The following is a 14,402-nucleotide window of genomic DNA, read 5'->3' as shown; positions in this document are numbered from 1 at the left end:
AGAGTTGATAAGGAGCAATCCAAGTATTATGGGTGTTTCTGCAGGCAGCCTTCAGCACAAGATTTCACTCTACGCAGGTGATGTCTTGCTCTACATATCCAACCCTGAGAAATCCCTACCATTTTAGACACAATTGCGCAGTACGGAAAGTTATCAAGATATAAAATACATTTTAACAAATCCACTGTTTGCCCTATCAATCTTACACTCAACAGCTCTATGAAGTTCATTCCAATGGAAGACGCAGGTGTTTCAATACCTTGGGATCTTTGTAAAACCTGATCTGAATTGCCTTTTCAAGGAAAATTATCTCCCACTCCTGGATCGAATCAAGAAAGATCTCCAAACCTGGACCTGCCTCCCAATTAGCTTAGTCGGAAGAATCAATGTTATTCGTATCAACATCCTCCCTAGATTGAACTATTTATTTCAGATGCTCCCATGCTATCTCCCAGTTTCAAAACAACTAACCAAAGCATCACCAAATTTACATGGGGCAATAAAAAAAAAACCTAGGATCAAGTTCTCCACTCTATTGAAACCTGAATCTAAGGGTGGTCTTGCCCTTCCCTCCCTTCAATTGTACTACTGGTCTGCCCAAATCCACAACATGCTAACATGGATCACAGAACAGACAAGAGTCAATGTGGATTCAGATAGAAGCCCAATCCTGTGGTTCATTGCCCCTAAGTTCAATTATATTCATTAATAACTTTAGTGAAGTGGGCAACATGGCCAAAACCTTTGTGATTTACAGCACCCTACTAGCGTAGAGGGACTGTAAGAAATACCTTGGCATTTCCTCCCAAAAATGTTCTCACTCACCTATAATATACAACCCAGACTTGGAAAAAGCCCTGAGCGATGCCAACTTTCATCTTTGGCATCCTCTAGGACCTGTTCAGTCCTGTTTCATCAGAACACCACTACACTGAAATCCTTTCAAGAGCTCTGCAGTGAATTCAATGTGCCAAGATTCAATGTTTTTTTTTTTTTTATCTTCAAATTAGACACGTAACTTCCTCATTTACTTCCAAGGGTAGGTTTAGAGCTCAGCTGAACGAAGTTGAGACCCTTCTTGCTACAGCACAATCCATCAACGGGAAAATATCATATTACTAGAATTGTTTCTGAGAAAGGGGGATCCTGCTTTACTCATTTGAAAAGAATCAGGGAAAAGGACCGTTGTCTGACTATCAGTGATGAGTTATGGGTGGAGGTCTGACTATCAGTGATGAGTTATGGGAGGAGGTCTGACTATCAGTGATGAGTTATGGGTGGAGGTCTGACTATCAGTGATGAGTTATGGGCGGAGGTCTGACTATCAGTGATGAGTTATGGGCGGATGTCTGACTATCAGTGATGAGTTATGGGCGGAGGTCTGACTATCAGTGATGAGTTATGGGAGGAGGTCTGACTATCAGTGATGAGTTATGGGCGGATGTTTATTACAGGGTATACTGCTCCTCTACTAATGTAACAACGAACATAATCGAATCTCCGTCATGTTTGAGTGTAGCTTGTTTTTGTAATATTTGACGATAGATTTCTCAAGCCTTAGGATTTATTTTGTGTTGTTTTCCAGATTTAACGTTATGAGTATAAGAAGTGCAATTATATAGTCTAACTTACAGATATTGAATATTACGTTTTTATCTTGAGGCGATCTGCACCGCTGTGCTCAGTCTGCCATCTTGGAGTCTTATAAAACAGGTGATCACTTGACACATTGGAAAGAATTTACAATAAAAGTAAGCAAACTAGAATGCTATTTGGCCCTAAACAGAGAGTACCCAGTGGCAGAATATCTGACCACTGTGACTGACCCGAAATTAAGGAAAGCTTTGACTATGTACAGACTCAGTGAGCATAGCCTTACTATTGAGAAAGCCTGTCTTTGACGGCCTATGTGCACACTGCCCACAAAATGAGGTGGAATCTAAACTGCACTTCCTAACCTCCTGCCAAATGTATGACCATATTAGAGCCACATATTTCCCTCAGATTACACAGATCCACAAAGAATTCTAAAACAAATCAAATTTTGATAAACTCCCATATCTATTGCGTGAATTAGGCCGTCATTGTAAATAAGAATTTGTTCCTCACTGACTTGCCTAGTTAAATAAATGTAAAATAAAATGTTTTATTTTTATTTTAAATACCACAGTTTGCCATCACTGCAGCAAGATGTGTGACCTGTTGCCACAAGAAAAGGGCAACCAGTGAAGAACAAACATTGTAAATACAACCCATATTTATGTTTGTTTATTTTCCCTTTTGAACTATTTGCACATCATTACAACACTGTATATAGACATAATATGACATTTGAAATGTCTTTAATCTTTTGGAACTTATGTGAGTGTAATGTTTACTGTTAATGTTTTATTGTTTATTTCATTTTTTATTGTTTTTCATTTAGTTTATAATCTATTTCACTTGCTTTGGCAATGTAAACATATGTTTCCCATGCCAATAAAGCCCTTAAATTGAAATTGAGAGAGAGAAATCAATAAGAATAAGTGATACGTCGTTTCAAGGGGAGCTTGTGTGAGCTTTCTCTAAAACCAGTGATCACGCTATGTAAACATGAATGTTCTACAAGCTGGTGTGTGTAACAGTTAACATGTCCCATCGCCCACAGACAGTAGGTTAGTTTAGAGGTTAGAATGGATGGCCCTAAAACAAATATACCGTTAGCAGAAGAGACAACATATAAACAACCCTCACTTGATGTCGGAGTATGGTTTGATGCACTATCCGGGCATAGTTGTCCAGTTTCACTCCCGAGTTGCTTCGACTTCTCATGTTGTTGGGTTGATGATAATCGTCCGTATTCGTGGTTGAGCAGAGAAAAGGAAGTTTGAGTTCACCCCGAGACTCGCTTCGGCATTAACCTACTTCACAAATATCTCTATTGTTTGACACGACGAACAACACAAGACGAAGTTTAGAGACGATAGAAAACTTTAGCTACAATGTAACTCTAAATGTTCTGGCGAGTTACAATGTAGCATCGGACGAAATAACAAATGTTACAGTAGTAGTCTACCATCGCTGCACCGCCTCCAAACGTCCTGATATCGATGAGCGAGTTATGGCTGCACAGAATTAACACTGTAGGCTGAAATTCAATATCGTCCTAAAAAAGACTACCATCAGCTGTTACAACCTAGAGGTTCTACGAATCAACTGGTACACGCAAAGCAACCCACACACAAACTGCTCTGTATTTTGACTGTATCGCGTTTGTTACTATCGACCTTTTAACTCATGGAACATGGTGTGAACTAAAACCAGGAAGAGTGCAAAACTATTCAAACTATTACACAATCAAACTGAAACAATAACCAAAATAATGTATCCGTAATTGATAAAGATATAATTATGGTATAGTCACTGGGATATTTGAGGCGTGTTATTGGAGATATGTGGGGAACTGTTTTGTTTTTAGGTGTCTGCAAGGACAGTGGGACTGGAGCGTTCGACTGTTTTACGAGCAGGTGTATATACAGTACCAGTCAAAAGTTTATTTTTACTATTTTATACATTGTATAATAATAGTGAAGACATCAAAACAATGCAATAACACATACGGAATCACGTAGTAGCCAAAAAAGTGTTAAACAAATCAATATATATTTTATATTTGAGATTGAAATTGTATTTTATATTTGAGGTTCTTCAAAGTAGCCACGGCTAAGGGCTCTTCTTAGGCAACGCGGAGCCTCTGGATACAGCCATTAGCCGTGGTATTTTGGCCATGTACCACAAATCCCAGAGGTGCCTTATTGCTATTATAAACTCCTTACCAACGTAATTAGAGCAGTAAAAATATATGTTTTGTCATACCCGTGGTATACGGTATGATATACCACGGCTGTCAGCCAATAGGCATTCAGGGCATTATCACTTAAATATTTTTAAACTGGGCGGTTCAAGCCCTGAATGCCTATTGGCTGACAGCCGTGGTATATGGTATATTGACATACTTTCATTAAAAACGTTATTTTGATTAATGTATTCATATCCATAAAAATGATGCCAGATGATTCATGATTTCGACAGGCCCGTTTTATAAATATATATAATGTGTGTGATGGGATGTGTAGACAATATGGACAGTAGATGGATAGAATATGTAGCATATCTGAAGAATAGCCAATGTACAGCAATAGTTGAATAGGATAAGCCTTGACTAGAATACAGTATATACAGTTGAAGTCGGAAGTTTACATACACTTAGGTTGGAGTCATTAAAACTCATTTTTCAACCACTCCACAAATTTCTTGTTAACAAACTATAGTTTTGGCAAGTCGGTTAGGACATCTACTTTGTGCATGACACAAGTAATTTTCCCAACAATTGTTTACAGACACATTATTTATCATATTACTGTATCACAATTCCAATGTGTTTCACTGTATCACAATTCCAGTGGGTCAGAAGTTTGCATACACTAAGTTGATTGTGCCTTTAAACAGCTTGGAAAATTCCAGGAAATGTGCTCATGGCTTTAGAAGCTTCTAATTGGCTAATTGACATAATTTGAGTCAATTGGAGGTGTACCTGTGGATGTATTTCAAGGTCTACCTTCAAACTCAGTGCCTCTTTGCTTGACATCATGGGGAAATCAAAAGAAATTAGCCAAGACCTCAGAAAACAAATTGTAGACTTCCACAAGTCTGGTTCATCCTTAGGAGCAATTTCCAAATGCCTGAAGGTACCATGTTCATCTGTACAAACAATAGTACGCAAGTATAAACACCATGGGACCATGCAGCCGTCATACCGCTCAGGAAGGAGACGCGTTCTGTCTCCTAGAGATGAACGTACTTTGGTGCGAAAAGTGCAAATCAATCCCAGAACAACAGCAAAGGACCTTGTGAAGATGCTGGAGGAAACCGGTACAAAAGTATCTATATCCACAGTAAAACGAGTCCTATATCAACATAACCTGAAAGGCCGCTCAGCAAGGAAGAAGCCCCTGCTCCAAAACTGCCATAAAAAAGCCAGACTACGGTTTGCAACTGCACATGGGTACAAAGATCGTACTTTTTGGAGAAATGTCCTCTGGTCTGATGAAACAAAAATAGAACTGCTTGGCCATAATGATCATCGTTATGTTTGAAGGAAAAAGGGGGAGGCTTGCAAGCCGAAGAACAGCATCCCAACCGTGAAGCACGGGGGTGGCAGCATCATGTTGTGGGGGTGCTTTGCTGCAGGAGGGACTGGTGCACTTCACAAAATAGATGGCATCATGAGGATGGAAAATGATGTGGATATATTGAAGCAACATCTCAAGACATCAGTCAGGAAGTTAAAGCTTGGTTGCAAATGGGTCTTCCAAATGGACAATGACCCCAAGCATACTTCCAAAGTTGTGGCAACATGGCTTAAGGACAACAAAGTCAAGGTATTGGAGTGGCCATCACAAAGCCCTGACCTCAATCCTATAGAACATTTGTGGGCAGAACTGAAAAAGTGTGTGTGAGCAAGGAGGCCTACAAACCTGACTCTGTTACACCATGTCTGTCAGGAGGAATGGGCCAAAATTCCTCCAACTTATTGTGGGAAACTTGTGGAAGGCTAACTGAAACGTTTGACCCAAGTTAAACAATTTAAAGGCAATGCTACCAAATAATAATTGAGTGTATGTAAACTTCTGACCCACTGGGAATGTGATGAAAGAAATAAAAGCTGAAATAAATCACTCTACTATTATTCTGACATTTCACATTCTTAAAATAAAGTGGTGATCCTAACTGACCTAAGACAGGGAATTTTTACTAGGATTAAATGTCAGGAATTGTGAAACACTAAGTTTAAATGTATTTGGCTAAGCTGTATGTAAACTTCTGACTTCAACTGTATATTTTGTACAGAAAAAAGGAACTGGTTCAGTGTGTTCACCAGGAGGGGACGGCAGAGACACACGTTTCAATACCACAGTCCCCTGTGTGTGTGTGTGTGTGTGTGTGTGTGTGTGTGTGTGTGTGTGTGTGTGTGTGTGTGTGTGTGTGTGTGTGTGTGTGTAGCTGCCAGCGTGTTATATGAGTGGTTGTCTAGTGCTCACTGAGTGTTCAACAGCACAGAGTATAGAGGTTCTCTCCTCCACCCCACCTCTCCTCCACCCCTCCACCTCTCCTCCACCCCTCCACCCCACCTCTCCTCCACCCCTCCACCTCTCCTCCACCCCTCCACCTCACCGCTCCTCTACCCCTCCACCTCTCCTCTCCTCCACCCCTCCACCTCACTCTCCTCTACCCCTCCACCTCACTCTCCTCTACCCCTCCACCTCTCCTCTACCCCTCCACCTCTCCTCTACCCCTCCATCTCTCCTCTACCACTCCACCCCTCCACCTCTCCTCTACCCCTCCTCTCCTCCACCCCTCCTCTCCTCCACCTGTCCACCTCTCCTCCACCCCTCCACCACTCCTCTACCCCTCCACCTCTCCTCCACCCCTCCTCTCCTCCAACCCTCCACCTCATTCTCCTCTACCCCTCCACCTCTCCTCTACCCCTCCACCTCTCCTCCACCCCTCCATCTCTCCTCTACCCCTCCACCTCTCCTCCACCCCTCCACCTGTCCTCTACCCCTCCACGTCTCCTCTACCCCTCATCTCTCCTCCACCCCTCCATCTCTCCTCTACCCCTCCACCTCTCCTCCACCACTCCACCTCTCCTCTACCCCTCCATCTCTCCTCTACCGCTCCACCCCTCCACCTCTCCTCTACCGCTCCACCCCTCCACTTCTCCTCCACCCCTCCACCTCTCCTCCACCCCTCCTCTCCTCCACCCCTCCACCTCTCCTCCACCTTTCCTCTATCCCTCCTCTCCACCTCTCCTCCACCCCTCCACCTCACCTCTACCGCTCATCTCCTCCACCCCTCCACTCCTCCACCCCTCCTCTCCTCTCCTCTCCTCTCCTCCACCCCTCCTCTCCTCCAACCCTCCATATCTCCTCCACCTTTCCTCTATCCCTCCTCTCCACCTCTCCTCCAACCCTCCACCTCTCCTCCACCCCTCCTCTCCTCCACCCCTCCACGTCTCCTCCACCGCTCCTCTCCTCCACCCCTCCACCTCTCCTCTAACTCTCCTCTCCTTCACCCCTCCTCTCCTCCACCCCTCCAGCCCTCCACCCCTCCTCCACCTTTCCTCTCTCCTCCACTCCTCCACCCAACCTCTCCTCTACCCTTCTTCTCCTCCTCCATCTCTCCTCTACCCCTCCTCTCTTCCCCCAAAATATAAAACAATTAGAGAGTGTAATTTCACCAAATTTGAAACCCTTATTCAAGGTTTCAAAGACCTTTCTGATGAGAATAGACTACCCATCCTGTTGGGGGAGGACACAGAGAGCTGTGGGTTGGCAGCGCACTACATTGCTGCCTGCCATAAGATGAGGGACTGTCTGACAGACCAACCAACCTGCACATGTCCTCTATGCCTTTGTTATTGTTATCATCCATTGTATGGATGATAACCCTTGATTATTGCTGTTACTGTTGTCCCGTTGACAATATTGATTACCAAAGAAATCTTTGGCAATATGTACATTCTTATGTCATGCCAATAAAGCAAATTGAATTTCATTGAATTGAGAGACAGAGACAGAGAGAGAGACAGAGACAGCGAGAGAGACAGAGAGGGAGAGAGAGACAGAGAGAGAGAGAGAGAGAGAGAGAGAGGGGAGAGAAAGAGAGGGAGACAGAGAGAGAGAGAGAGAGAGAGACACAGAGAGAGAGAGAGAGAGAGAGAGGGAGAGAGAAAGAGGGAGACAGAGAGAGAGAGAGAGACACAGAGAGAGAGACAGAGAGAGAGAGAGAGAGAGAGAGAGAGAGAGAGAGAGAGAGAGACAGAGAGAGAGACAGAGAGAGAGAGAGAGAGAGAGAGAGAGAGAGAGAGGGAGAGAGAAGCAAGAAAGAGACCATCTCGGCTAACTGGTCTCTGATCACCACTATTCTATTTCTCTCTATGATACATACTTGGCTGACCCTGACATTGTGCAAGGAACATTAGACCTACAGATGTAGGATCTTAATTTGATCACTATTTTCTTGCTGAGAATTTTTCCTGCAGATGAGCTTTGTGATTATATAAATTCACTGAAAACCCACACTAGCGCACGGTTATAATAAGAATATTGCACTTAGTAGTCTGCTTTTTGCCAGCCAATAGCCTAACCACCAATCAAGCAACATTATGGACTAAACGTTCAAATCCTGTTGCTGCAGGATTATTTTTCTGTGACAAAATAGGTCTAATCAAGATCCTACATCTGTAGCAATCCCAAATACCTATGCTGTACATGTCTATGAAACCATATGGGTTGCACACAGTCATTATTTCTCTATGCCAAAATATATCATGATGAACTGCATTTAATATACCCTGCATTGCAGTTTGGTTAGAGAACTAAAGTCAAATGTATTTCTCTTCGCAGTACTTTTATTGGTTTTGTAGCATCTCATTTCAAATCTTTATGTTTTCTAACTGACTTGGAGATTTTTTTTCGGAAAAAATAGAACGTGTGATGCTCAAAGCCAGAAGTATGTAGACATGTGAGTTATACAGTTCGGTTCATCTTGTACAGCTGTCGGATCTTAATTTGATCTCTCTTCCTGCACTGCAGGAAATGCAGATGAGCTTCATGAATCATATAAATTCACTGAAAACCCACATTAACACACAGTTACATTATCAGTATTGCACTTTTCATGTAGTCTAATTTTGGTCAGCTAATAGCCTAACTGCCGATCAAACAACTTTATGGACTCAAATCCTGTTGCTGCAGGATTATTTTTGCTGTGACAATACCGGTCAAAGTAAGATGCTAAATCTGTACAAACATTTCACAAATATGTAAACAACGGCTATTCTTTATTTCCAAAGTTTGCGTTATGAAAATAAAGAATATTAAGAGACTGATATTAGTAGACCGTAGTAGACACACTGAAAAGGGGCTCTTTAAAAAATAAAAACAATTATTTCAACTTTATTTAACCAGGTAGGCAAGTTGAGAACAAGTTCTCATTTACAATTGCAACCTGGCCAAGATAAAGCAAAGCAGTTCGACACATGCAACAACACAGAGTTATACATGGAGTAAAACAAACATACAGTCAATAATATAGTCGAAAAATAAGACGATATACAATGTGAGCAAATGAGGTGAGATAAGGGAGGTAAAGGCAAAAAAGGCCATGGTGGCAAAGTAAATACAATATAGCAAGTAAAACACTGGAATGGTAGATTTGTAGTGGAAGAAAGTGCAAAGTAGAAATAGAAATAATGGGGTGCAAAAGAGCAAATTAAATAAATAAATAAATACAGTAGGGCAAGAGGTAGTTGTTTGGGCTAAATTATAGATGGGCTATGTACAGGTGCAGTAATCTGTGAGCTGCTCTGACAGCTGGTGCTTAAAGCTAGTGAGGGAGATAAGTGTTTCCAGTTTTAGAGATTATTGTAGTTCGTTCCAGTCATTGGCAGCAGAGAACTGGAAGGAGAGGCGGCCAAAGGAGGAATTGGCTTTGGGGGTGACCAGAGAGATATACCTGCTGGAGCGCGTGCTACAGGTGGGTGCTGCTATGGTGACCAGCGAGCTGAGATAAGGGGGAACTTTACCTAGCAGGGTCTTGTAGATGACCTGGAGCCAGTGGGATTGGCGACGAGTATGAAGCGAGGGCCAGCCAACGAGAGCGTACAGGTCGCAGTGGTGGGTAGTATATGGGGCTTTGGTGACAAAACGGATGGCACTGTGATAGACTGCATCCAATTTATTGAGTAGGGTATTGGAGGCTATTTTGTAAATGACATCGCCGAAGTCGAGGATCGGTAGGATGGTCAGTTTTATGAGGGTATGTTTGGCAGCATGAGTGAAAGATGCTTTGTTTGCGAAATAGGAAGCTGATTCTAGATTTAATTTTGGATTGGAGATGATTGATGTGAGTCTGGAAGGAGATTTTACAGTCTAACCAGACACCTAGGTATTTATAGTTGTCTACATATTCTAAGTCAGAACCGTCCAGAGTAGTGATGCTGGACGGGCGGGCAGGTGCAGGCAGCGATCGGTTGAAGAGCATGCATTTAGTTTTACTTGTATTTAAGAGCAGTTGGAGGCCACAGAAGGAGTGTTGTATGGCATTGAAGCTCGTCTAGAGGGTAGTTAACACAGTGTCCAAAGAAGGGCCAGAAGTATACAGAATGGTGTCGTCTGCGTAGAGGTGGATCAGAGACTTACCAGCAGCAAGAGTGACATCATTGATGTATACAGAGAAAAGAGTCGGCCCGAGAATTGAACCCTGTGGCACCCCCATAGAGACTGTCAGAGGTCCGGACAACAGGCCCTCCGATTTGACACACTGAACTCTATCAGAGAAGTAGTTGGTGAACCAGGCGAGGTAGTCATTAGAGAAACCGAGGCTGTTGAGTCTGCCGATGAGGATGTGGTGATTTGTTATAAAGACAAAGAAAATCTGCCACACTGGTAATTTAAGAATACTCTTTATTTTGTATTGCACAGTGTTTTGTGACCAGAGGAGATTGATATACGTTGGTATCTATGGCAACCATGTAGTTTAAGTAAGTATGGAGCAGTTTGTACTCATTTGTTGAAATGAGTACGAATGATAATGAATGGTATAAATAAGAAATCTTAATAAAAAATATAGCATTTTGATGCTGTTCATCAGACCACAGACTAAACATAATTCCCAACCTTGAGGCTAGTTGTAATCTCACAAAATACTGACTACTATATAAATACTTGTTTAATTACATACATACAGTAAATACATATATGAAAACGATTTAAATATGTTTCTATATATATAAAAAGTAGAAAAAAGTGAGCATGCATAAACATGAAGTTGGATAGAGAGCACTTGGACCAAAGGCCATTGCAAAGACAGGAGATGAGCTCTCTAGTACATCTCTATATGCATAAAAATCTGGCCTAGAGGTCAAAGGTGAGGTCAATCATTACACATAACCATTGCTCCATGTCTGTTCTCACTCTCACTCTCTATCTATCTAACTCTTTCTCTCTCTCCCTCCCTCTCTATCTCTGGTTCAATGACACTGCGGTTTCTCTCTCTTGTTCTCCCTTTCCCTTTTTCACTCTCCTTTTTTTTGGGGGGTGGTATATTTTACCCAGAACACAAAGTTCCAAAGTCTGACGTTATGACATTGCCTATCTCACCACGTCAAGTATGATGCATGTACCATGAAAATGTACCTGATTCTGATAAAAAGGCCACCTCATCTAATCCGACTGAATTGATACTGCATGACAGATATAGTTTGAGGATAAATTCCTCGATGGCAAAACGAATATAGTCATCATTACGTTGAATGTGAGTGTGTTCACTGTTAACATTTGGTGAAGCACTTTGAAAGACTATGTTAAGGCACCTAGCTACTGTTTGTCTCTGGCCAGCACCCTGTATGAAATATTAGTAGAAATATTGAAAACCTTATAACCAAAAATCCATGTGTCTGTCACATTCACATGCCGTTCCCCTTGGTACGGTCCAAAAGCTAGCATTCAATATCACATCTTCACTCTTAGAACAAAAAAAGTGTTATCTAGAACCCAAAAGGGTTCTTTGGCTGTCCACATAGGAGAACCCTTTCTACCTGGAACCAGAAAGGGTTCTCCTACGGGGACACCTGAACAACCCTTTTGGAATTGTTTTCCTAAGAGTGTAACCCTCCCTTTTGCCTAAGGAAAAACCATAAAGGACGATACATTCTTAGGAACATCTTAATAAGGGGTTTGTTAAAGATGCTTTAACCCTGTCATACTAGGTTAAAGCTTACCCTTATCAGCATGTCATCTGCTTATTTTGGTAAAGTCAGAAAGATAGAATAAAATATAACAATCCCCTTTTGCCTAAGCAAAATCTTAAGGAATATATATTTTTAGGTATACCTTAACCCTTCCTTTAAGATATGTTAACCCTTCTCATACTTCAGCTATACATTATGAATACAGAGGTTGGTTTGCATAGATAGATGTGAAGCCACATAATGTCTGCATGTTTGGCTATGTAGAGGAGAGGGAGGGTATGTCCATGGAGAACAGATTGGGAAAAATGTTGGGAGCATTACTCCGTCTTCTCTTCTAGGACTTGATGGGTTGGCTGAACATGCAGTGGCCACCCCTGGATAGGAGAGGAGAGGAGAGGAGAGGAGAGGAGAGGAGAGGAGAGGAGAGGAGAGGAGAGGAGAGGAGAGGAGAGGAGAGGAGAGGGGAGAGAGTGAAAGAGAGAAAGAGAGAGGGGGGGAAGGAGAGGAAAGAAAGGGGGTTGAGAGAGAGAGAAAGAGAGAGAGGGGGGGAGGGAGAGGAAAGAGAAGGGGAAGAAAGAGAGAGAGACAGAAAGAGAGAGAGAGAGAGAGAGGGGGGGGAAGGAGAGGAAAGAGAGGGGGAAGAGAGAGAGAGAGAGAGAAAGAGAGAGGGGGAGGAGAGGAAAGCGAGGGGGAAGAGAGAGAGAGAGAGAGAGAGAGAGAGAGAGAGAGAGAAAGAGAGGGGGGAGGACAGTCGATAAAACATTTTTAGAATGAATCAACAACATGTTGGTTTTTTGTTCAGCTCTATTAAATGAAAAGCTAGTCAATGAGATTTTTATGAGACATTAACCCCTTGTTTCACAAAGCAAGACTAGACAAAAGGGCATGACTGACAAACTGGGTAAGAATCTACTTTCATACATGAAACTGGGAGCCAAATAAGACAAGGTCAAGTCAACAATGTAGTGCTGTTGAATCATGCAGCAGCAGTGTGGCACCTTGCCTTTACACTGTAACTTCTGATTAGTTATGACCCACAAGTGTTGCCCAGCTGTGTGTGACAGATACATTACCTGCAGATTCCAGTGGAGCACTCATAGTTGTGTAGACAGTACGCCCCGTAGGGTTTAGTACCCATGGTCCTCCACAACGGGGTCATACGAGCCATCCGCTTCAATACCCTCTGACCTTCTGGCTGGAGATGACCAGAGCTGGGCGGGACATCCACAGAGGGAACAGGGCTGGCAGACGCCTGATTGAAACGCACAGATATAATCAATGAAGAGAGATCCAACGGTACAGACAGACAGTTAAAGACAAATGTAGAGACAGTTAAGTACATATATATATCATACATAAACATTATGAATGTCTAGTGGGAGTATGCTCGCTCTGATAAAAAAATAAAAAATCACATAACATCCAACTATTCTGTGAAATTCTTTACATTCATTATCAGTTTGAGGTGGCTATATTGTACAGTGCTAATACTCAGCAACGGTATTTATATAATGGTCTATATTTTTAGATGATTCTAAAGGGTTGGCTGTTCCAGGGAGGGAACAGGGCAGGCAGACGTATAAAATACAATCAACAACAACAACAAAAAGATGACAAATGAAATCTCACTCAATATTTCTCGCAGTAAATATGCATTTTCCATTTAAATGAAGGTAACTCCTGAGATTTTAAGGAAATTTCACAGCTGACACCTTTTTCAATTCTTTCCACATTTGCAAGTTCCTCGCATGGACCTAACCCTGTATTGTTTGAGGTTGCATGTTCACTTTGACTGTTGCAAAGATATTTCACAAATGAAGAAAGTGTAAAATGAAAGCTTGGTCTTACCTGCGGACTGAGCGCCAGAAACACCAGGAAGCATGTGAAGGCTATCATGAAGTAGTGTTGACGGTCCTGCATGTTGGAGTAGGTTAGGGTCAGATGATACAGAAAGACAGAAGTAGAGTAGATAGGCAGAACTTTTAAACAGGTATTGTACTGTGTCCTCAGTAACTGGAGCTCTGGTGCGATCTCTCTTCTCTCTATAGAAGTAAATTGTCCCATCCTCTTTATAGTCCCCCTTCCCTCTTACACTCTCTTTCTCTCTCTCTCTCTCTCTCTCTCTCTCTCTCTCTCTCTCTCTCTCTCTCTCTCTCTCTCTCTCTCTCTCTCTCTCTCTCTCTCTCTCTCTCTCTCTCTCTCTCTCTCTCTCTCTCTCTCTCTCTCTCTCTCTCTCTCTCTCTCTCTCTCTCTCTCTCTCTCTCTCTCTCTCTCTCTCTCTCTCTCTCTCTCTCTCTCTCTCTCTCTCTCTCTCTCTCTCTCTCTCTCTCTCTCTCTCTCTCTCTCTCTCTCTCTCTCTCTCTCTCTCTCTCTCTCTCTCTCTCTCTCTCTCTCTCTCTCTCTCTCTCTCTCTCTCTCTCTCTCTCTCTCTACGTATTTGTTCAAAGTTTGAAGATCGTTCTGATCAGCTTTTCTCTAGATGGGGCCCTAAACCGTGAGTCAACAGAACAGTACAGCAGTACAGACACAAACGCACGTACACTGACACACACCTGCAATACAGACACTGCTGGCATGGATGTGAAAGTGAGGGGGGGGTCGAAGGGGA

General features: G+C 42.5%; 2 protein-coding genes across 3 annotated transcripts in view; both read right to left on the bottom strand.

The window, feature by feature from the left end:
• Window positions 1-3,296, bottom strand: part of phka1a (phosphorylase kinase, alpha 1a (muscle)) — a 49,675-nt gene extending 46,379 nt beyond the window's left edge. The window contains exon 1 of one of the 2 annotated variants that reach the window (XM_014156626.2): window positions 2,734-3,296. In XM_014156626.2, coding sequence (XP_014012101.1) covers window positions 2,734-2,811 — 78 coding nt within the window. In that variant the 5' untranslated portion in view covers window positions 2,812-3,296. The remainder of the gene's footprint in view (window positions 1-2,733) is intronic. The other variant, XM_014156625.2, reaches the window with a different exon arrangement.
• Window positions 3,297-10,491: 7,195 nt separating this feature from the next.
• On the bottom strand, window positions 10,492-13,910 carry LOC106592456 (uncharacterized). Its single transcript, XM_014183808.2, has 3 exons — window positions 13,643-13,910; window positions 12,868-13,046; window positions 10,492-12,168 (listed from the first exon to the last, which is right to left on the bottom strand). Exons 1-3 carry the CDS (start codon window positions 13,856-13,858, stop codon window positions 12,129-12,131), a joined length of 435 nt encoding a protein of 144 aa, XP_014039283.2. The 5' UTR covers window positions 13,859-13,910; the 3' UTR covers window positions 10,492-12,128.
• Between the last annotated feature and the right edge of the window lie 492 nt (window positions 13,911-14,402).

This window comes from Salmo salar, chromosome ssa18 (genome assembly GCF_905237065.1).
Source record: "Salmo salar chromosome ssa18, Ssal_v3.1, whole genome shotgun sequence".
Classification (NCBI taxonomy): Eukaryota; Metazoa; Chordata; class Actinopteri; order Salmoniformes; family Salmonidae; genus Salmo; species Salmo salar.
This window is presented reverse-complemented; position numbering and strand designations above follow the sequence as displayed.

Coding starts and splice junctions, on each gene's coding strand:
- LOC106592456 (XM_014183808.2), bottom strand. CDS start 13,858: ATGGGACAATTTACTTCTATAGAGAGAAGAGAGATCGCACCAGAGCTC. Junction 13,047..13,642: donor TTCTGGCGCTCAGTCCGCAG/GTAAGACCAAGC, acceptor CGTTTCAATCAG/GCGTCTGCCAGCCCTGTTCC. Junction 12,169..12,867: donor TGCTCCACTGGAATCTGCAG/GTAATGTATCTG, acceptor TCTCCTATCCAG/GGGTGGCCACTGCATGTTCA.